This window comes from Tachysurus fulvidraco, chromosome 21 (genome assembly GCF_022655615.1).
Source record: "Tachysurus fulvidraco isolate hzauxx_2018 chromosome 21, HZAU_PFXX_2.0, whole genome shotgun sequence".
NCBI classification, from domain to species: Eukaryota; Metazoa; Chordata; class Actinopteri; order Siluriformes; family Bagridae; genus Tachysurus; species Tachysurus fulvidraco.
In genome coordinates, this window is record NC_062538.1 from 15,744,743 (window position 1) to 15,769,605 (window position 24,863).

General features: G+C 37.8%; 1 protein-coding gene across 4 annotated transcripts in view; it reads right to left on the bottom strand.

The window, feature by feature from the left end:
* The window catches only part of ntng2b (netrin g2b), a 68,793-nt gene extending 49,625 nt beyond the window's left edge, over positions 1–19,168 (bottom strand). The window contains exons 1-2 of one of the 4 annotated variants that reach the window (XM_047805884.1): positions 18,912–19,168; positions 15,688–16,245 (exon numbers count right to left, since the gene is read on the bottom strand). In XM_047805884.1, coding sequence (XP_047661840.1) covers positions 15,688–16,002 — 315 coding nt within the window. In that variant the 5' untranslated portion in view covers positions 16,003–16,245; positions 18,912–19,168. Of the gene's footprint in view, positions 1–15,687; positions 16,246–18,627; positions 18,769–18,816 lie in introns of those variants that run through there. The other 3 variants (XM_047805882.1, XM_027133324.2, XM_047805883.1) reach the window with 3 other exon arrangements.
* Between the last annotated feature and the right edge of the window lie 5,695 nt (positions 19,169–24,863).

The window sequence follows — 24,863 nt, forward strand, 5'->3', positions numbered from 1 at the left end:
TTTCTATGTACAGAGTATTAGGGGTTAAGGGTTAAGATGAAGCTTGTGGTTCACAGCAGCCTGATCTCCAACACTTTAAAGGAATTCTGTCAGAACCAAAAAACCCAGCAGATTTCACTAAAGAAGAGAGATTATTGAGGAACAAATATCTGATATGTGATCTTGGTGTTTTATTATTTTTAAGTTAGAGTCAGGATAAACAACCCCCCTTCCCCACCCACACACACCTGGACAAACAATACAAGAACATTATTATGAGAAGAATCAAAACACTGGGATAATTTCACAATAACTCGAAATAACCCCGAACACCACTTAAAAGTACATTTAAGTCTCATATACACATATGCGCTGCACCCCCATCCTCCCACAATACCATCTCATAAAAATAGCTTATTACCGTGCTTTGCATCTTGGGAAATAAATAATTTGGTGTAAAAAAAAGAAGAGGATAAATAAAATGAAGTGTGTGTGAGAGAGCGAGAGAGAGAGAGAGAGAGAGAGAGAGAGAGAGGGAGTGTGTGTGTTTGTGTGTGTGTGTGAATGTGTCAGAGAAAGAGCTCTAAAATTCTGTCTTATTGTGTATTAAAAATGGAATATAAATAACACACACACACACACACACACACACACACACACACACACACACACACACACACACACACACACACACACACACACATAAAATTCTAAATTATACACACATATAAATTAAATAAAAGTAATTCATGCTAATGGACCTCAGACATTTGAAGCCTACTGTAAAAATGAGTAGTAACTATTTTCCATATATTGCCTTGAGCCCAGACAGTAAAAAAAAAAAAAGCATTAAAGTCTTCTTAAAAGTCTCTATCTCATCTTTCTTACTCCTCCAGCATCCCTGACTCACACCATCCTTTTTTTCCTCACCCACCATCACTTATTCACTTAGCTCTTCACTCACTTCACTCCCTTGTTACTTCACCCCTCACTTTTTCCTGTACCTCTCTCTCTCTCTCGTGCTCTCTCTCTCTCTCTCTCTCTCTCTCTCTCTCTCTCTCTCTCACTCTCGCTCTCTCTGACTAACTCAGTTAGGGAAAACACATTATTTGTTCAAGTATTAAACTCATCTCAGTCCCAAAGTCTAGACAGCAGACAAGCAGTAGCTACTCACACACACACTATTCCTGTCTTAACCCCTGATATGCAAGTACGTTGCAAAGAGATTGAGAACGTTACACACAGAGCTTGAGTCCATCAAATCCACTCCAAATCCACCAGCTGACACAGGAGTCTGTCCATGTGTATGTGTACATGTGTAAGTGTATTAGTGCATTACACAGTGCAGAAGCGCTGTAGGCTGCTTTTGTGTGTGTTTGTACGCCTCGTGTGTGTTTATTGCTGGGTTGTGTGTCAAATAACATAGAAGTTAGACATCAGCAGCCAAATTTGTGTTTATCTGAATGCTAATCGAATATAGGCACAATGCAAAATATATCACATGAAGTGTATATAATCTATTCCTCCCTTTCACTTAGCATCCAAGGCCCGTGTAATATCGCACACACATACACACACACCGCCAACTGTTTTGCCAGGTGGCCCACATCGCTAAGCTCCTGAAGCAATTATCCTCACTGGAATCCTATCTCTTGGACAACAATCGGCACGGTACCGTCGGCATGGCAGTGTGTGTGTGTGTGTGTTTGTGTGTGAGTAAGACAGATAACGATGATGTCAGAGGAAGGCACTGAACATGTAAAATGATTTGATCAAACCTAGTACAGTTTACATTCTTTATTTTAAGATTTCATGGAATTACAATTAATTGTGACCGGTTTTAATTTAGTTGCGATATACCAAGGGGAAAATTCTGGTAGGATTTGAATCAGGGTTTTGGAAGTAAACTTTCGACGTAAGCATCTCGTAACCTCGGAGCAGTTCATGTGAGACATCAGAAATTAGTACTTATATTTTCTTATTTGTGAAGCCTGCACTTAACTATAACTTAACGGTGCTCTTACTTTCTTAGAATACTTGTAAAATACTTGAATGTATCCTTGAAATATTACGTATTAATTATTCTCAAAATACAGCTTTATTATTTTCTTCAACAGCGGCCCATGTGTTACTTTAGATTTACTGGCTTGCTAATAATGCACCCACGTAAAGTAGGCCACGTTTTATGTAAATAATATGCATATGGTATGTAAATAAAGACAGGTGGTGAGCTCTTGTCACATGGTGGAAGCTTATTCATCAGTGACCCAACATTAGGAACACTTCATGAATAAGACATTGCTGATCAGCTCATATGTCCTTCCTGTTGCTTGTACCTACGCATTCCCAAGCTCTGATGGCATGCAGAAATTTTCTGTTCCTACAATACCCACTGAAATTGATCCATGTGTATGTATCTGTATGAAGCCTTTAAGTCATTCCTTTAAAAGTACCCAAAGTCGGTGATGTCCAAATTTCATGGAGAAAGTTACACACTGCTAAAGTCGGATTTCTGGGCATCCGGTTTATGCAAATGAACTATAATTTACCTCAAAGTTTCTCAGAGTTTTCTTAGGTTTAAATGTCCAAATTGTCTTTTTAGACCACTTTTGAACAAGGATATAAAATAGCACTTGATCCAGCGCATCCTATTATTTTCCATTTTACTGTTTATATCAACAGTTAATTGTGCACACAACTGAATGAGACTACAAGATACTAATTCAAAGTCATACACGCTGACATTAAATTTGTTATTTTAATCAGTATTACGATGATTTATTTTCCAATCATTCAGTATCATACTATTCTACATACATACTATTATTATACTAGTAATTCCTTAATACTGTCATATTTACTTATTTAACATTGGTATTGAAAGCAGTATTTGAGTGTATTTACAACCAAGTTAAAGCAATTCTCCTTTAACCTCCTCCTGTATAGTAAATGCAAATGAAATTACTGTATAGGTCCTGTTACTGTACCTTACAGACTCAGGTGGTCATCATTTTTGTGATCAGAGCTCACAGGCAAAAAAAAAAAAAAAGACATACTATAAGATCAGCACAGTACTTTGTGGCCATCAGTGCAGATGGTACCGTGACATATTGTCAAAAGGTGTGGTTAAGCTTATGTCATATGAAAACAAATCAGCTCCTCTCATGCCCTTTAAATCCCATTGACATTTTCAGAATAATAAATAATTAGATGCTACTTCAGATCTTATATTGGTTTATTTAATCGTATCCATAACAAGCCAACTCACAGGGGGCATGCATCAAAAATGCTGTCTCCACTTTTGCATCAGTATCTTATTGGACGTGCTACACATGCAGATCCAAGTGTAACTGAAACTCTTCACAAACCATTCAGGAGCTTTTAGTAGCCACATCTACTTGATAAAATAATTAAATCTGGTTTATTTAGACAGTATTTGGGTGGTGTGTTATAAATAGTGAACAGCCATGAAACCAGGTTGTAAGAAATGGGACATGACATATAAGGTTGCTTATAAGGTCAGGAAAATACCATTTTATCCCTGAGTCTGTACTTAGATCGAGGTCTCAGTAGGCAGTGCTACAGACATTTTTGAACAAGAATGGGATCCCACTGTGTCTGCACATTTTCATTGTCACACCCTCTTTTTTGTGGCCATATATAATGACCCAACAAATATATATATAAACAAAAATGCTGTCTAACCCCTAATTTATGCTTGGGTTGCCTTTACAATTAAGACTTGATTTAAACTTTCAGACCTAAAAAAAATCTGTCTGCTGATTATGTCATGTATCTCTCAGAAAAAAAACTGTGTGTGTGTGTGTGTGTGTGTGTGTGTGTGTGTGTGTGTGTATCACTAAAAGAGGAACACAATATGAACTCAGTTTAGTTTATGAGATCACAACACTCTGTGGAATACGTCACACATTCTGTGTGTAAGTGAGAGGGGGGAAAAACAGAGAAGAGAGAAAAGGATTTGCAGGTTCCAGTGAGAGATCATTTTATGTGCGTCTATATATTGAGAAGAAGATTTCTCAAGGGTTATCAGAGACGTGGCCACTTCACAGCTCCAGCATCGCTGGTTCACTCCTGTGCTTCAGTTACTGCCCTGTGTAGAGTTTCCTATTCAGCCTCCTCGAGTCCCTATATTGCCTCTATGAACATGTGTGATGCTCAGTAATAGACTTGAGTCTAATCCAGGGTGTGTTCCTGCCTCATAACAACGAGTTTCAGGATAACCTCTGAAACCCCTGCAACCTTGATCAGAATAAAAAAGTTACTGAAGATTAACAAAAGAACGATTCTTTATTGTAAATTAAAATCCAAGCATTCTCATACCTCAATCCTATACATTTCCAATCAAGTTTATAATGAATTAGCCTTCAAAGTCTGACTTCAATTTCTTCTATTTCATCATTTTAACCATCATTAAATCATTATGATTTCTCATAAATGTATTATTTGAATAACATGGTAGTGTCATCTCGAATCATATATAATCATATATAATATACTGTATAGAATATTTAAAAGAATATTTATTATGAACGTTTCAAGATCTGTATGTCTTCCTTTACATACATCTCATTCTTTATGTCTGCTGCTGATTCACTCATAAATCTGCATCCTGGTCTGCACTATTTGGGTGAACAAAACATTTTGTCCTCAGCAATTAATTTGTTATTCCTTTCTTTAGACTCTAGGCTTTTTCTCATGTTACTGCTTCAATGCGCTTAACTTGTTGGGGTCATGACTTCTGCACTTTGAAGAAGAAGTGGCAGCTTTTATTCGTCACATATCCATAATGTATGTATATAAGACCAATTTTAATTTATTTGTCACTTATTATCACAGTGAAATACTTTTCTGACACATCCCAGGAAAGGAAGTTAGAATCAGACATGACTGAGCACCCATAAAGCAAAGGGCCCCAAGACTTCCCAAGGGCCCCACAAGTGGCAGCTTGGGCAACAGTACTGGGGCTGGAACCACAAACTCTTACTGAGAAAGGCTCAGCTGTGAGTCCAATGGACATGTGAAAAAAAATTGTAAGTAATAAGACACCAAATAGCGATTCCAAATAGCGATGAACAGTAAAGAGATGAAAAGATTATAAAACTGCGCTCTCTGTGTAAAACAAAATCATTCATTGGCTGCTTACTTCTATCAGTTGACCTTGGTCATCTGCACACTTTGTTCTGACCATGGCAAAACAAGTCTACGCTTGCTACACACTTGCTCACAACATCAGTTATACAACATTTCAATGTTTCCATTACAGTGTCATGATGTATTTCCAAGTATTGTATTGCTTCTGACCATCGGAGAGTCTTGATCTTTTCACACTTAACCTCTTTGGCTGTAACTGACATTAAATACTGCATGTGCCATAGAATCAACAGGATGTCCAGTTATATTTTAAGCAACAGCATATCACCCTGTCCACCCCTCCTCCTGCCCCTGAGAGGAAACCTGAAGAAACCAGAGATCCTATATGGAATCTTTTTTATAACTAAGTGAATTAGCGTATTATAAAAACAGCATTTAAACACACTGGCTTTGCAATATGGTTTGAGGACTCCTCTGTGCTTATTTAATGTTTTTTATATTAATAAACAACACCATTGAGCTAAAATGACACAGCACAGGTGTTACTTAAGCTGAGGGCTTACTGCTGAACCCTATATGTATAAACCTTCATTAGCATAAAATGGGGTTATTTGGAAACAATGGAGAATTCTCAGTCCTAGTTTGTCTGTGCTTTCTGCATTTAAAGTGCCCCCCATTGTGATGTGAAGGAATCCGCCCAAAATTTTGTCAGTTGTTGTTCAAATCGGATTTACCTGCTATACCTGCTGTTGTACCCTGTGCAACTTCACTTCTGAAGTGAAAAATTCTCAACTATCCTTTTAAGATTAAAGACGTTATCACATCTGCCGCACAGAATGTGGTTATGTCTTGAAATGTGGTTTGTTGTATATCCTAGAGACAATGAGAGCTTTGAGAATAAGAATTGCTGAGTATTTAAGAAGCACAAGCATTGTAAGAATTGTACCCTCTTGCTGTAAAATGAACAGAAGCTGGAGAGAAAATATAGCTTCTGAGCTAGACTAAGCTTCACATTAAACATCAGAATAGGGAAAAATATCATCTCACTGATTCGGGCCAAGGCATGATTGATGGTGGCAGACTGGTGAGTTTAGGTAGCTCAAAAACCACTGATATCCTGTAATATTCAAGCACCAGAGTCCTTAGAGTTTACACAGAATTGTATGAAAAACAAAAAACATCCTGTGAGCAACAGTCCTGTGGTTGAAACGGATTTGTTGCTTGCAGATGTCAGTGTCAGTGAGCTAGAAGAAAATCTACGGTTACTCAAATAAACACTCATTACAACTGTGGTGAGCAGAAAAGCATTTCAGAATGCATGGCAACCCTTGAAGCGGATGGACTCAACAGCAGAATACCACATCGGGTTCCACCCCTGTCAGTCAAAAACAGGAATCAGAAGCTACATTGGGCATTAAACAATTAGGAAAAAACCTTACCTGTCCTAGATGTTTAGTTTTTTAAGAGTCTAGACATCCCTAGTTTTGTGTAGTCAGACCTTCAAACTGACGGCAGAAGGTCTGGACTTCACAGCAGCCTTTATAGGCCAAGCACTGCCCAAGAGGTCATTTGATTGACATGCAAAGCAAAAAATTGCAGTTTGCTTTGTTCATCGTTTGTTTTAGAAATTATTGTGTCTATACCATAAACTCTAGATCATTGGAAAATCCAGCATTTAGCTTTTCCTCATAATCACTCATTAATAAGGTTGTAAACACGAGGAAAGCAGAGCGTTACTCTGGCCTTGTTTCCAGGCAAACTGCTAAAAAAACATGACATGTCTCCCAGAACACCTGCAGAATCTATCCAATCAGATAACAACTTTAAAACTCCTGAAGTGTTTCAAATTTTTTTTCCATTCAGCTAATGGTTTGTGGGCATGACGTCTGACGACTAAACTGCCATCCTCTAATGTGAAGAATAAGAAGGAAAAGCATTTCCTAGCCTTGATACAGAACTTCTGAGGCAGTAGCGGTTAAAGATCCTTGTTCAAGGGACACTGAGCCACCAGTGCTATTATTACTTTGTGCTAAACTGGCATAATCCATATTATCTCAGTTCATACTGAGCCTCCTGGAGATGTAAGTTATATTCACTGAATTTAAACATAATTATTCTTACAGAAAAAACATTATATGTGTTAAGTTTTACTGGTCACACGGTTTATATTTTACATGTACAGTAGATTTAAGATGCGATTATAGACTTCAGATTGTTTACGTGCTGCATAAACATCTAGTTGAATGCTGTTACATGTATGTTTATACACGGAGATTTACGTGGCTTTAGACTTTATACACCGTTCATTAAGACGCAACAAAGCTGCAGATATTAACTACAACCATTAACTATTATGTTTCAGTTGAGAACTACATTCTGAAGCAGATATTCTATCATTTTGCTAGGTTCAAATACACTGAACATCTCCCAGTGGTTCTTTATTCTGATACTTCTCTAGTCGGTTTAAAATGCTTCACGGCAGAGATACAGTGAGCCAGTTCACAACCTTCACATAATTATTTCATATTCCAGCCCCATAGATTCGCTCCAGTATTTTCAAAATTTTGCATCGCACATTGGTCAGAGCTATGTTTTATGTATAACCTCTTGCCAGTTCTTTACACGTGCGTGACACATGCATAGACACATGCATTTGTGTAGATTTTCACACAATTAGTGTAGATGTTTGGTGAAATGTTGTAATTGAGAAAATGTAACCTTTCAAAAACATTTATAAATCACACATTTAACAAACTTGTGTGTTGTCCTTTAACTTTAATCCTTCAGAATAATTCTATAAACTATATTTTCACTATGTATAAGGTTAACTATGATAGTTATTTTTGTTCATTGGTCTAGTCAATACTGTAGATGTTTTCTATACTCTTCTGTATCTTTCCATTAGCATTAACAGCTACACTTCATTAGGCTACCTCTCAGTACTAGAAAGAGTGTCAGTATAGTCCATAAAGACATTTTATTTTTGGATTCACTGTCAAATTTTCACTTTTCTTAGTGTTGAGAACTATTCTTCTGTATGAAGCAAGTGTATTTTGCTTCCGCTATAATTGCTGAACCACATTCTCTTGAAGCTTTAAATGAGTCTTAAATGATCCCCTTCAAGACAGGACATGTGATGCTTTTCTTCTCTACATGCTTATAAAGTGTGGTTATTTGATGTACATTAGCTCTGCTGTACATTAGCTCTTCTACCACAAGAACCTTTATTAAAATCTAATATGTTTGCTAACACAATAACTGCGAAACTATTTGCGCATACTATTTTATAAGAAATATCGTTTCTACTGGAGTAACTTATCTTTACCATCGGTTTGAGTTCTTGGTTTTGCTCCATTCTTTCTTTCTGACCATGAAATGTAAATGCTCAATGAGCATATGCATTCGACACCAAGCATTTTGTAGCTGATCTACCTCACAACTCACTATTCTTAGCATTGTTTATTGTAAGGTTTTGAATAACTGGTTACATTTGTTTAAAGGATAAATAAATGTACAATATGCAGCGTGTAATTTGATGTTGTATTTACAGTTGCAGTATTGTGTGTTTATGGAAGTTCCATTATATAACCATCATAACACACACAACACACACACACAAGATAAAGGACATCTTTCAGCTATGGGTAGTGTAATGTGTCCTACGAGTCATACCTTCTGCTTGGAGGTGAGTGATGACCACAGTGGGATATTTTATCATCTTGGACAACAATACCAATGGTCACTGATGTTTCTCCCTGTTGGGAGAATGATGACACATTCTCTAAGGGACATAGGGCCAGACGACAAGAATCCTGCCCAATGCCTCCACCCACTCAGCTAAACATGGCTATACCTGGTGGGACCGGGTGTTCAAGTGTGGTGTCCTGCCCATCCTCCTCATCCTGGTCATCATTTGTGATGGAGCTGCCTCACAGAGTCTAGTGACTGTAATTTTTCTTAACATGCCACATGCTGCCATAGTGAATGACCTACAGTGGAGGCCAAATATCTGAGAGCACTAATAAAAATATATTCTTTTCCAGTTTAATACAAAAAAAAAAAAAAAAAAAAAAAACATTCACTACAAGTGATTGTCAGGAACTTCTGGGACAATTCTCTGCCAAGCCATAGGAGGCTTGTTATGCCTAATGTGTTGTCTTATAAGTACCTGCCCTTGCCAATCTGCCTTTGTTCATCATTGTTATGCGTCGTTAAGTGTCTTGCGTCAATAAATGTGTTAAGTAATATACTGTGTCTGTGGCTGCGATGCTTCACTGTGAGAACATGACAGAATGACGAACCTTTTTATACAGACCATGCAGGATTACTCAGGAAGTTTTTCAGTTCTTGATAGACTTTGGGACTGGCACTTGCCCGGGGAAGTTGTCCGGTGTGACCTTCAATGCGGTGTTTCTCATCTATGGAGGACTCCATTACCCCAATTCTAATACCCCAACTTCAGGTTCCCTTGGAAGATGCTGCCCAGCACCCTGTTTGGCAAAGAGTGAGGTTCTTTTTGTTTGTTTTCCTGTTTGGCACAGAGTGAGTTTCTTTTAATTTGTTTTCCTGCTGGAAGCATATCGCCACAGTCTTGCCAGCCAAACACCACTCCACTTTATGGAGCTGTGGAGGATGTTGGCAACCAGGTGGAGAAGACTTCTTCCTATCCCTGACTGTGGAGGACGTCGCTCCTGGACACGGCCGAGGAACACTCCTGGAACTACGGACCTGACTTGGCTATGTAACCTTGCGTTGTGCTCCCTATTTTTCTCTTTGGGCCCTTTTGGGCGTGTCAGGAGCCACACCTTAAGGAGGGGAATTATGTCAGGTGGCTTCTGGGACAATTCTCTGCCAAGCCAACAGAGGGGGTTTGCTGGCAGAGAATCTGGTTGTTAAGGTCACGTGTCTTTCCCCACTTGTTATGCATAATGTGTTGCCTTATAAGTACCTGCCTTTGCGCATCTGTATTGGTTTGTAACTGTTATGCATCGCGTTCTTGTCTTGTGTGTTTATTTTGCCATGTTATGTTAGTTAATGCCTTGCGTCAATAAATGGTTTAAGTTATATCCTGCGTCTGGGGCTGGCTGCTATGCATCCATGTGAGAACATGGCACTGATATTACCAGCAACAATTTGGGTAAAATGTAGAATCTTACATATATTTACACTAAGGATTTTTTTGTTTTTGCTCCATCCCACTTTAAATGAAGCATTCACTTGCATTCACATTCACTAAGTCATAAGTTACAAGTTTGTGTAAAGCCTGACGATCCATATTAGTTCAAATTCATCATAGTGTTGGGGAAGAGAATCTAAACTTCTATACAAATGAGTAAACATGCCTGATATCACAAACTTGCATATATATTTGCAATAGTGAAATATTCTTTGTTTTGTATTGATCACAATTTTAAACCTTTCTGTTTATTTCCAGTTTTCCAAGATTTCCGACCCAACTGTGTATATGCCTGACTAAATCCAGGCTGATATTTTCAGCCCATGTCACTGAGGCATCCATAACACGTCATCGGCAGTGACGGGAAGAGAGCAGAAGTGAAATGCAGTCTCAGCAGCCGATTATTAATTTAGCTTCATTATATAATCAGCATATAAATTGACCCATGTAGTGTCATAAGCTTAAAGTGTCCACTCTAAGATAAATGTATATGTTGAATATTAGCATATTATATAACCAGTTTTTGGTGCATGCTTATAGATTAAATTATTAAAACAACGTACTTGCCCTTCCTTTAAAAAAACAAAACAAAAAAAACCTCTAGACCTTTTTACTCCCTCTCGCTTTCACCTTTCCTCCCTGTGTTTAACCATAGGTTACTTCCTCACACTTTACTGTTTTTCTTCCCTTCTTCCTGTCTCAGCTGATTCTCTCTCTCTCTCTCTCTCTCTCTCTCTCTCTCTCTCTCTCTCTCTCTCTCTCTCTCTCTCTCTCTCTCTCTCTCTTAGCTATTTTTAGCACTGGCTCATTTGGGCCTCTAAAACAAGCAGCTCTGTGGTGGAGCAAACGCACCAGCGCACTCACAAACACATGCATACACACCAACACCACTGCACTGCATGTGCACACAATTCACACATCTTCCACTGCATCCGTGTGTGCTTCTATTTTCCGCTTAGCTAGTGATTTTCCATCATCAGTGCACCTGACCTCACACACATGTAAGCGTTCAGACAAATTCAGATATACACGATCTGCTCTGCACACCAACACCCAAACATCACAAGTCACAAAAAATACAATTACACAATTTATTGTGAACTGCTGCATTGCAGGATTCCTTTTATAAAGCTCACACTTTATTTGGAGCCAAGCAGGAATCTAAAGGGGGAAACGGACTCATAGCGCGCACATATGTCAGAACTCTACAGGAATAACTGCAGCAATATGTTTAACTCATGTTCGTAGTGATGTCCAACTCATGGTGAAACTGACTGTCAAATTATAGAATTGTAAGGCATATTGCAGTCATGTGCTTTTTCATATTACAATAAAATTATTTTGTAATGTTCATTCCTGTGCTGTTTAAGGAGTTTCGCATGTTACACATGTTGACCCTGTGTGTACTTCGGTTACCTGAGGGTTCTTTAGTTTCCTCCCATCTCCCATGCTATTGTGTGTGTACGTGTGTATGGATACATAGTGTCCCACGGTTATTGAAGAGGAATGACTGAATGTAATTTTTAGAGCGGTCAGCGATCAGCTAAACCTATTATTTCAGTTAAACCTGACATTTAACTTTATCTATCATTGCTGGATTCTTATTGGTATTAGTAAATGTAGTCATATGACCAATATTAAACACAGGAAGTCTGAACAGCATAAACAGAATGGTGAAAGTGTGTTAGTAAACTACTTCACTTAGTATCTAAATACACAGTATATACAACATATAAAAGCCTATTAATCCATGAGTCATTCAGACCAAATGGACTGAACTGTGAACTGCCAACCAAACAATACGAGAAAATATGGATGTCAATTAATAATACAATCAATTACCAATTGGATTATATTATCCAAATGTATATAATACAGATCAATAGATTAGTGGATTGTTGTAATGTATTATGTTAAGTGATATATATTGTTATATACAGTATCCAAATACAAAATGAAATCTTTTATATCTACAAATATTACAATCCAATAATGTGTGTGTTTTTTTATTTTTATTTTTTATACTTTTAGATGTTTCTGTTTATCATAGCCAGGGCAGCTATGATATGGAGCTGAACTTATAGTTAGTAGTGTGCAATGATGAAATAGGTGATAAGATTTTTATTTTATTTTCTATTGAATTTACCGTAAAGGTCAGTTATGGCCATGTCAGTAGTATTGTAGATCAAAATTTGCCCAACTGTAATCGCTTACATCTGAGTTTTTCACAATGTTTGTAATCTGGACCAAACAATGCAACAAACTGTATCTATTGATTGTGTGACATTTCACATTGAGACAAAGTCCAAATAAGTCTTTCAATGTCCAAATAACAGTAAAGTGTCAGGGATATGGTTGAGGTGCGTTAATTTGGGTTTGTTGTTGGCAGTCAAAGAACGTATGTGGGTAAGATAAAAAGCATTACGTTTGCGCTGGCACTGGGTTATGCCTTATTTGCTTTCTGATACTGACTCTAAATTTTACTGTGTTGATTTTATGAAGGGATGATAAAGGGAGGGAAATATGGCAAGGGCCATTGACATGCCTGTCACGCTACTTTTTCACGAATGGCGTCCCAGTTTTAATTGACAGTTGTATGACGGCATGCAAGGATGAATAGAGACCCCTTCATCTGGCTTGTGTGGGTTAGCAGAACTTTTTATTCTATGAGATCAAGACAAAGAGCAATGGAAAGAGAGAACTGATTGACTGTGACAAGCCTGTCTGTCCTACCCTGGCCCATAAGACTTTTTTTTTTAGATGATAGACAGAGGGAAAAGAGAAGGACAACTACGTGGAAGAAGTGCTGACTCGGACATGCCTGTCCATCTCACTTGGACATCTGCCATTAAGGAGACATCAATATTTCAAAGCATAGAGAAATCCAAGAACATTCTAGTGCTCAGTCCATTAGCAGGTTGCACCATCAATACACGACACGCAAGTGTATAAGTGTGTGTTGTGTGTGCATGAGCTAAGATTGACAACCGTTCAGAATTGGCCTTGAGAATCAAGATATTGACTGAGGCCTCTCAGAATTATAAAAAAAATTATTCTTTGAGATTTTTTTAGATCTTTTTTCATAAAGTAAAAAACAATATTGTTCTTTTATAAGCTTGCTCTTGTAAATAGCAAAAACAACGCAAAGAGAGAATGAGAGAGATATTTGGGGAAAATGACCAGGGACCAGGGTTGAATTACTTGCTTTTATTAGTTAATTCCTCTCCCGTACTCGGTGTCTCTGTGATTATGTGTGTTTTATGTGGGACTCGTGTGTATATTAGTGCCCGAAAAGGATTTTTCTTTGGCAGTCTTTCTTACTTAATGCTAATATTCAATATTGTATTGTTTTGCGATTTTTATAATGATGTCACTATGCAAATAATCCTAAAAACCCTAATCCCTGTCTTCCCTGTTGTCCTTCACATGTCAACATCTCTCCAGTAGTGTGCTAAATTTTAAAATAACACGAATCTCCATTTTAGTTTCGGCTCTTTCACTTTGCCAAGAAACTGCGTGCATAAACAACACCTCAGTGTGTTGCTCTCTGCTGACTTCAGCCACTTTTTCTTTTTGCTCATGGTATTTTTGTAAAAAAAAAATAATTAATAGAAAGTTACAAAGATTTAACCATATTTAAAAATGATACGTAGGTAAAATACTTTCTTATAGGAAAATAAAGCATACACCTTCCCTTCCATAGGCTTCCACAGGTCTCAGAATGACTAACATACCACTAATGCAGAAACACATTACTCTCTGGCACAATAGTAAAATCTGATAAAGAAATGTTTGGGTGAAGATTTCTTCAAATCATTAATTTCTGGAAAATAGTTCTATATTGAACTATTTTCCAGAAATTAATGATTTGAAGAAAACTTTACGCACACATTTCAAAACACACGTAGGAGATGTAACTCAGACGATCAGACTAGAAGACAAGCCTAAGGATATATTTTGTTAGGCTTGTCTTCTAGTCTGATCGTCTGAGTTACATCTCCTACGCTGCCTTTCTCTGGAACTCTGGGTATGAGGCAGAAACACCACCCAGATAGAACTCCAATTAGAAGAGGGACCACTAATACATTTCTGTTGGATAATCCCAGGAGACACATTGGTGCAGCAGATAGCACTGGCACTTCTCAGCACCAGGGTCAGGAGCTCTTCTTGCTGTCTGTGTGGAGTTTTCCCTGTGTGTGAACAGATTTCTACAGAATTCTGCACTGCTATGTGTATCGGTTATGCTAAACTCTCAGATGTGTATGTATGGTGCCCTGTAAAGACGTGGTGTATTCTCATCCGGATCCTGCTCAGCCTTGACCATGATAAAGTGCTTATTAAAAATGACTGACACTATAAGTGTCATAAAACATCTAAACATCTACTTAGTTGTGTATCCTCTCTAGCACAAATGTTCTACAACAGCCAGTACTATATAGCTAAAGGTACATTGTGTGGCTTTTTTTGTTTAAAATGACAAATCTGCAATGTATAACATTATGGCACTGTTCCTGTGAGTCATCCTGTAGTAGTAATAGTCATTCATAGTCAGTGCATTGTCAGGGTTGTTGGGTCAGAAATGGCTGGAAATGCGTACGCATGTGTTATACATCAGCTCACACACATCAAAAGTCATCATGCCCCAGCTTTAGGCACAAAAGACGTCTGACTCTGCTGTGACATATGAGCTCAAGCACAGGATTGGAGAGAAATAGTGAGAGCAGAAATTTCATTAGAAGTTAGAATTTCTATCATTACACAGCAGTCAAACTGTTAAAACTAGAGAACTCATGATAACTAGATAGAAGCTAATAGTACATGTTAATGTTTTTAGCTGCTGCATTAGGAGAAAGTGAATGATCTGAAACCTTTCAATTATCTGTGTCTCCTTTGAGTTTTTTACAATCATGGTTAGAAAATACACAGATTAGATAACCAACTACACAAATCAGAATTACATCGAATTACATTTGATATTATATCTAGCTAGGGGGTTATGAGGAGTTATAGGGGTCTAGTTTGCATGTATCCTGGCAATGTCCAGGTCTCCTAAGGGCATAATGGCAACCTGCCCTATTTCCCTTACACATGCTTCTTATTACTGTATACATAGCAAAACCTTAACAAAAACATATTTTAAAAAACTACACTCAGCTGTTATATTTATATTATGATGGGGAAATATGTGAAATTCTAAAAAAAAAAAAAAATTATTTAAAATGCTACTCCGTTCAAAGTGTGTTAATGCACACATGTAAATGTTAAAAAATGTAAGAGCTGAATAGATTTTCAGATTAATATAATAAATTTCCTCATATACACAGAGAAGAAAAAAACTAAGGAATTTCTAATCCTTCAAATAATAGCTTCTTAATCAGTCATTTATTATTTATATAATGATAGTTATTGTACTAACTTACCAGCGTACAGAATCTCTCTGGTGGGTTGCCGCACGTGATGCCCGCTGGTTCCACATGTATTCGCATGAACTCCTTCATTGACTGGGGCTTGGGTTGGCATGCATGCTGCTCCCACACTGAGCCCTCATCCGTTGTGAGGAGTGACTTGCACAGCTCGTACTGGCCTTGAACCTGCACCAGCGTGTGCAGAAGGACAAAGAGGAAGAAAGTAGCTTGCTCCAGCATGACAAGCGCCAACCAGGAAACAAGAAAAGGGCCGTCGTTAAATTCAGGGGAAAGAGATGTTGGCATACAAGAGGAGTCACGTGAGAGCATCTGGTAAACTTGCCACTGTCATTCTGGATGAGGAGGTATTCTATTTTCAGTTTTTTAGGTTTTTTTTTTGTTTTTATCAAAGTAATAAAAGATTAAGAAACTGTTGGTATAAATAAAAAAAAGAGAGATACAAATTCAGTGTGAATTGCAAATTAAGTCCCGTGTCCATGTCAGTTTGGTGTCCATCACACATTCAGAGTCTCTCCACTGGCATTCTTTAACCATTCACCAAACTTCATGTTCCTGGAAACAAGACAGTAAAGAGACAGCTTTATTTTCAGCCCCTGATTTATTATGTTAATTGTGTGTGTGTGTGTGTGTGTGTGTGTGTGTGTGTGTGTGTGTGTGTGTGTGTGTGTGTGTGTGTGTGTGTGTGTGTGTGTGTGTGCCTTTGCCTTAATGAATACTGTATACTGAAGAGCAGGAATTTAATTTCAATTTTGCTAATTTGCAAAATTTGCAAGACAAAATCAGTCCATCTTTGTCAGACAATTTAACTTACTAAAATGAATTGTTTCCATATTAGATACTTATGTTGGGATGAAAATGACAATATCATTTAAAAACAGAAACATGTTCATGTCTACACTCTTATTCTTTGTTTATGTAAGATGTTTTAGAGTGTATTTGAACACTATGATTTCCTAAGGCAATAATTCTGTTTGACAACACAACTAAAGCTGCTAGAACGCAAATGTTGATGTCAATTTATGATTTTTGTCTTAAATAATTTCAGTCTTTACTGGTTAAATCGAGGCGTTGATCCAAATTGTCCAACTGTTACAATCGTAGCCTTTTACCGTGCAATTGCAAATACGAGCAGGAAGTTTCAGTTTAGACTTCTGGATTTTTTTCTGAGCTCCAGATCCATCAAAACTGTCTACAATGTAAAGACTCTCTACTATACACGGTGTATTTAAATAAGTATTTAATTGTATTTAAGTAAGTATTTAAGCAACCAAACCCATCCACTAGTACAGGGTTTGGTTGTTGAATGCAGAAAATGTACATCCAGGTAGTAATAAACTAAATACCAGTGTAAAACACATAACTCGATCTACATGTAGTACGCACAATATGATACAGCTTCTTCCTGTCATATCCAAGCTATGTTCTACTATATTACATTATGCTAATGCATTTCTGATGGCAGGGATAAGACAAATGAGGCCTGTTTTCTCAGACACTTTGTTATTCATATAGTTTCTTGTGTAAAAGGTTACTCTTTATGCAGTCCAATAGTTCCAAAGTCCTATTTTGGATCACATAATCTATAGGTCAGTCAGATATTCATGATAAAATGCCTTTCAGTTAATTCATTGAAATTAAAATAATGCAAAAATATTTGAATCGTATGCTCTCCTTTTAACTGTGATGACCCGTTGTTTTATTACTCTCCCATTGAGATCGCTGTGGCTGTAATGCAGTGTTATCCTCTGATCATGGTGTATTAAAAATCAGTGCAGTGTGCTACAAGGCATACAACGGTGTGTGCAGAACAAAGATCTATCAATATGTCCCTCTGTTACATCATTATTATAGGGTATTATTATCACGATTGGTAAATAGTTCATTTTCATTCATAATAATATGAATAGCTAGAAAGGAATCATTTTTTTCAAAGTTTTTAATTTTAGTTTTAACTTAATTTTTAACTTAAAAATGCACAATGACAATGTCAGACACGAGCCTTGCTATATTTGATGAGCAAAACGAAAAGTGACTGTCTGAAATCCGGCTTATTCACTTCATTTTGGTTATGAATTAAATCATAAGAAAAGTAGAATGACTAATCCCACTCGTGCCCCTGAACTTTGTAACTTTTCAGGCCAGTTTCATCTTGTAAGTAGTTAAGACATTTGCCAAGCATTAGGCAACTTTGGCTTATTTTAATCCAAGGATTTAAGAGATTTCTGACGCTTCAGGAGCACTTTGTGGTTCCTCAGTGACACCTCAAAGCAGACACAAGCAAGTGATTACAAAAGCTATCTAGTCTGGTAGAAAGTCTGTTAGTGAATTAAACTCATTACATTTTTTTTGTTTTATTCAATTGTGTTCACTTTTCAGCACGAGTAAAATGTATGTAGTATGTGGCCTAATTTATAAATGGAGAACAACCATTTGCCTGATAAGTTAAAACTTGCTCTAGTGAGGAAGGCAAGAAATCCTACAATACACCTCTTGGTAATGTTTGGTGTTAAGGAATGGGAATTTTAATACACTATATAGTGAATGTACCGGAAATGTGATCAGTGTGACTCGCCCTGTATCTCTCTCTCTCTCTCTCTCTCTCTCTCTCTCTCTCTGTCTCTCTTTCTCTGACTCTCTTTCTCTGTCTCTCTCTCTTTTTCTCTCTATCTGTGCTCTTTCTTTTTCTCTCTATCTGTGCTCTTTCTTTTTCTCTCTATCTGTGCTCTTTCTTTTTCTCTCTATCTCTCAATCACTCTCTCTCTCTCTCTCGCTGTGATTTCTCTCTCTCTCTCTCTCTCTCTCTCTCTCTCTCTCTCTCTCTCTCTCTCTCTCTCTCTCTCCGCAGCGCGTGGGGTGTGTCGCGCGCGTCTCCGCTACAGTAAATACGAGTTACTGCAAGATAGAGCGCTGATGGTATAAAACGCTATCTCTTACCCATCATCAGAGCGACTTTGGGACAACTTTTAAGTGTCGTCGCGTAAATATTAAGTAAGTCACAGTTCGGTGCTTGGCCCGTATGAGATGCGCGTGAGACGCGGTGGATCACCCCGGAGTTTTTCCCCTCTCACTGCAGTAGTTCTGTGTCCGGGTTGTTCGGACAGTTCGGAGTTCAGCAGGACTTACCGGGCGCTTTTGCGCGAGACTCCTTCCATGTGCCGCGTGGTGGCAGGTGCGCGCCCCGGTGTCCCCCCTCTCACGTGCACAGAGCGTTCATTTACCGGAGTGCGCTCGGTCTTCCCTCGTGGGAGACGATTCTCTTCTTCCGTGTTTGTTGTGTTCTTTTTCCCCTCTACTGTGCCACAGAACGTGAAAGCAGCGCTGTGCGACTCTTCTGCGTGTAAGATGCCCTAGTTCCGGAGCTGCAGCTTCCCAAAGTGAAACGACCGACTTTCCGCGCGCCCTCCTTTTGCTCTTCTCGACTTTAAAGGATTGGATTTGCCCCGCGCGCTCAAGGGCAACATGAGAGAGGGGGGGGGGCTAAAGCATCGCGAAAAATCTCCCTCCCCTTTCCCCTCCCTTCTTCTCACCATCCCTCCCTCCCTTCCTCTCTCCCGCTAATCCGTTATTCCCCCATCACTCTCACACGCTATCTGAGCCGCTTTTATCTGCGCGCGCTCTCACTAACGGAACCACCCCGAGCGCGCGACACCGGCATCTCTTTGACTCCACTCCTGCTTGCTTTCTTATTCTTATTCTAAAAAAAAACAAAAACAAAAAAAAAAAACCAACCTTTAAGTTTAACCCATGAACCGTAAGTGTTGAATTTTAAACCAACTTAAAAAATTTTTTCCACCACTTCAAGTCTCAAATTTCCAGTCTGACTCATAGCATCATATTTTAATTATACAATCAATGGCATACATATATAGGAGATATTTTGAAAGTGAAAAGTTTAGGACATAAAGTGACCATAAAATAAAAGGACAATAAACTAGAACATATTTTCTACCTAACAATTAAGTATGACTTGGAGCCTAGTTTCTAGGTTGGTCTCTTTACTGCTCACTTTACTCTCTTTGCATCAGTTTGTTACTCAATAGTATGACAGATAGTGTAGGACTTTTAAACACTACATACCATGTAATAGTAATAATATAGTTTTAGACATTTAAAAAAAAACATGTTATTCATGCTATAGTGTTCCTGTAGAACCCTGTCCTGTTTGCACCTTTAACTATTCAAAGAACCCTTAAAGAACCCCTGAGGAACCCATTTTCTTTCTATGAGTGTATGTTTTACTCTACATGTATTTTTTTTACTATGCCGTTTAAATCTATTTGTAAATAAAAAAAATGTAATCATTAGACATTAGAATAGAATAGAATGGTCAGTTGCTGTCAATATAGTATCTGCATCCTTCTGGCAAAGCCTGCTGTGTTGTGCTTCGTTTTAAAAAGCAGCCCGGATTAAAGGGTATTGAACAATTTGTTAAGTTTGGACTTAAATCTCAAGGGATGTTAGGGGGGGAAAAAACTTTATCCATTTCTAACTGAAGTCATGAAGGCTGGATTGTACCTCTAAATTGAAGTGCGTTTGCAAAATTGCATTGCAGAGAGGCTGTGATGTGCATGCCTTCAAATGCCTAAGAGTGTGTCATGTGCATATACAGTGCTGTGCATTAAACAGTCTTCAGCTGACTGCTGATTGGTTAAGGTGGGGAGGTGTGTTCAGTTATATACCCAGAAATGTTGTGACAACAACTTGGCATTGTTCTGATGCAGTGCTATATGGAGTACAAAGCATCTGGAAAGTGCTGAGGTGTAGCAAGGTGAGAGAGACAGAAGTGTTGCTGCAGTTCTGCTTGTCAGTGTGGGGAAAAATTGCATGCTGACACGTAACGATTTTATTTATATTTATGTAATAGTAAATGCAAAGCTATGGTAGTTAACATGAACAGTCAGTGAAATTTATTTTAAGAATTTTTCGATGATATGCAGAGCCTAATATACACTTACATGTACAACAGAGCTTATAAGTCTCTATCGATGAATACATTAACACTGGTTCACTAGGTTACAGACAGGATATCATCAACCAAAAACTCTGTTCAGGGTTGTGGATTTTTCCCTTTTTTAAATCTCACACACAAGCTTCCTTTTTTTTTTTTAAATGCACAACAGACAGGGAAAAAGTGCTAGTTCAAGTATTTCAGGAAGAGGTCTTCACCCATCGTATGAAGAACACCACTGACTCAGCTGTTCGGACATCTACGGGAAGTTCATTCCACCACCTCAGTACCAGAACAGAAAAGAGTCTTGCTTTTATTCATGGTTAATAGACATCGACAATTCTTGTCCTTAATTTGTCTTTTTTTATGAAGAAAATCCCAAACTTTCCTTCATGTGGTGGACTTTAATGCCTGATAACATGGTATGTCTTATTCTCACCATTATCACATCTGTTTGTTTTCCATTCTTCTGCAGTGGTGCATTAGACTTTCGTTCAGTTTTTCATTTTCTGACCCCGCTGGAGACAAAAAAACACATGCGACCACCTGCGCATGTTTATAGAATTTGTAAATCAAGTGGAGGCTGTGTAAAGATAAGTCCTGGTACTCTGGAAAAGCACAATGTTTAGCTCTTCCCCATCAAGATTACTGTCACTGGTATTCCTTATCATTTAGCAATGACTGTGCAGGTTAAAGTGCTATACTGTATGTTAAAAGGGTTGTGACATCACAACCATTAGAAATTTTAAAGTGGCCTGTTATTGCAGGTTAGTTTCCATGCGGAGAGAAAGATAGAGGGAGAAAAAAAATTAACCCATACTAGAACCAGACAAACTATCTAAATAAAGCTACACATTAAAACAATGATGAATACCACCTCAAGAAATTACTATATTAAAAAAAAAAAGCAAAAGAAAAAAAAAACATTAATGTTTCCAAATTCTCATTAATGCAGGTGCTGCTCCAATGTCTCAGTTAAACAACAGGGTATGAATCAAATATTCCATAATCAATAAATCACACACACACACACACACACACACACACACACACACACACACACACACACACACACACACACACACACACTTTCCCTAATTTACAATCCAATGTGTACTGTACGTGTACATATATTCTAACAGCAAAATAGCAAAACATTTTCCAATCCAGTTCAATCTATTGAGATTTGCATTGCAACTTTTCTCAAATCATTCCTCTAATACTTTGATTTACATTGCAACAAAATCTTACAGAGACTCAATGTAACTAAGGGAATGTCAGCATCAGATTGGATTTAATATCAGCTAATATACTGATACTCAAAGCCTGGATGTTGGATAAAGGAAAACCTGAGAATGATGCACTATTTACCTGCAGTGTTTTTAGTGTCAAGGTATAACAAATGCACACAAATACAGTTGCTCAGAAACCTATAGAATAGAAAGAATTGAACTTTGTAAGAGTTAATTCAGCAATATACACATTAATGCTCGAATATTATTCTTAAGGGTGCTCATTTTTTATGCAAGTGAAAGAGTGAAAGAGCGAGGTGTGTGTGTGTGTGTGTGTGTGTGTGTGTGTGTGTGTGTGTGTGTGTGTGTGTGTGTGTGCTTTGACTTGGAAGCTGCTCTAGGACTGGGCGTGTTGACAGGAGCAGTGTTTCCGATCGATAGTTTGTCCTTGTTGTGTCTCAATGGAAATATTTCTACATCTTAACTCTGCTGTACTCAGCCAGTTCCCCACAACGGTTGCCAGTTTTGTTTTTTTTAAATCAGTTTTTTATCCTTATCCAGATTTAACAGTCACAAATTCACTAGAAAACAATAGTGAACAATTATATATTTTGCTGGAATTAAATTGATAAATGGAAGTTCATGGCTTTGTCCAACTGTGATTGAAATCTTACAAAAGGTGGTAAACTTCACAATCTGGCAACATATACTTCATAATGTCTTTCTTTCTTGATCAAATTATGGTGTAGTGTTTACAAATATTTCTCTACACTTGGAAAACTTTGCTTAATGATATCAACAAAAAAGGGAAAAGTTCAGCTCATAAATGATTATAATTAATCACATTAGTGAAACACAACTCACATACAACTTACCATTAATCACATTTAACAACTATGGCAGAAACATCCAGACACATGTGCATTAAAAGGAAGTCTTGTGAACTGAGCACAAGCCCTATTTCAGCTCGGTCTCATTTCAGTCTCACATTTATATATAAATCTTAAAAATGTCTGTCATTTTGCACAGACACTATTTATTCATGAGCTATGGTATATCATGCGTCCATATCTTTCCAAATGATCTACATTGCTTTGTTGTTCTACAGTGTCAGCCCAAAAAAATTCAGTTGAAGAGCTTCTCTGGGTCCAAGAAAGACAAAGCAGAAGAAAATGAAGACAGATGATGGGGACGTTGTACAGCTGCAAGCTATGCAATATCTCACGTCTCATTTTGACAATCAAGATGTGAAACTAGATGAATTATTAACACAAATTAGAAAAAACTGTGGCATGAAGCTTCATCATAACTAAAGTTCTGCTAAATTAAAAATCATTGATATGGAAAAACAAATGTCTGTGATAAAAAGGAATGAACTAATAAAGCAAACATGAAGGATGAAGGAACATGCACATCAAAAATGTAAAATAATATATCAAGTTGAATATCTTGAATATAATCACAAATAGTAACAAATGCATTTATATTTGCAAATAAGCCAAATAATAAAAAAAAGCATACGTCTTGTAAAATCTAAACTGTAATTAAATGAATCTGGATTTCATGCTTGATCAAATGTACCATGTTAATTGTTAAAACATTTATTAACTTAATACTCAGTTGGTTTGGAAGGGGATCAGCATATAACTGCAGACTAAAAGATTTTGGCATAAGGCAAATATTATATACACATCCAGAACTCAGATTTCAAACAGGACCATTAAATAATTGAATTCACTTTTGCCGTTGCAAATTTTAAGTAATTTCCATGGTTTCAGTGAGACGTCCTAAAAGCACACCAACAGCATGACAGTGGAACAGTCTTCACAAAGCCTTCACGCTGTCATCTACAGATCACAAGCTTGAATCCTGACCATGCCACAGTCATCCATGCTTGGAAGTCTAAGAGAGCAAAACTTGTCATGTTCTCAGAGAATGAGAGGTGGCACATTCTCTCCCTATCAATCATATTGACAATAACCAATTATGGACATTCTGTAGGCTCATGCCTGCTGAAGGAGGTGGATAGCACTTCACCCCATGATGAAGCATGAGTAGACTTGTGCCTTGGAGGAAGCACATGATAGCTGTCAACACTCCCAGATTGTTAGCTGTCGTATAACGATGAGACTAACTGCTGAGTGGGAACTGGCTAAGACTAAAATTTGTGGAGAAACTTGTTTCCAAAAATCAAATGCAATCAATCAGTGCCATGTTACTCACCCTACACAAGGCAAAGAAATGCCAGATGATTACACCCTTGATATTAGAACCCTAGCAGCATGCAGCACGTGGAATTAATCTGCAAACACTGCTGCTTTGTTCCAGTGTGCAAGTGTTTTTAATAAGTTAGCATGAAATGATAGTCACCTAACTCTTGTTATACTCAGTGACATTGTCATTTGTCTGGAAAAATTCTAAAAGAAGAGAAGACAAGGTTCCCCTGCACAACAGGCATGGGAACCTATCCCATCGTACTATCTAGAACACTGGCTAGAACACTGTAAAAAGGGGCTTTGTCCCAACCCAGAAGAGGGAAATCCTCTTCTGGTCAACAATTTCTACTCAACATTATTATTCATTCACACTCAAAATCTGTCTTCATAGCTCTTGTTGACACAGAACTAGACGGGGAACTTTGTAGGTTAATGCGTACAAGATAGAGACGTATTGTTTGGTTTCCCCTATACATGGTCAAGCACAGAACAGCTGTAACATCACAGGGCAACATCTGCAAGGGAACAAGTGTTTTACATTAAGAAACTATCTCCTTCTTGTATCCTCATGTAGCAGGTGACTGTTTTATTTTTCTGCCTCGTGTTTTCTAATGAAGCGATTGGCAGTAGCTAAGTAGGTGGGCGGGGATTTTGGTATATTATAGCAGCTATGGTTACCGGAAGAAGAGAATTCCTACCATTTTACATCCCTTCTGGAGAAGTTGGGCTGTGTTACTGGTGCGACATCACTTGACCGGTTGAGTTGGTCCAGTT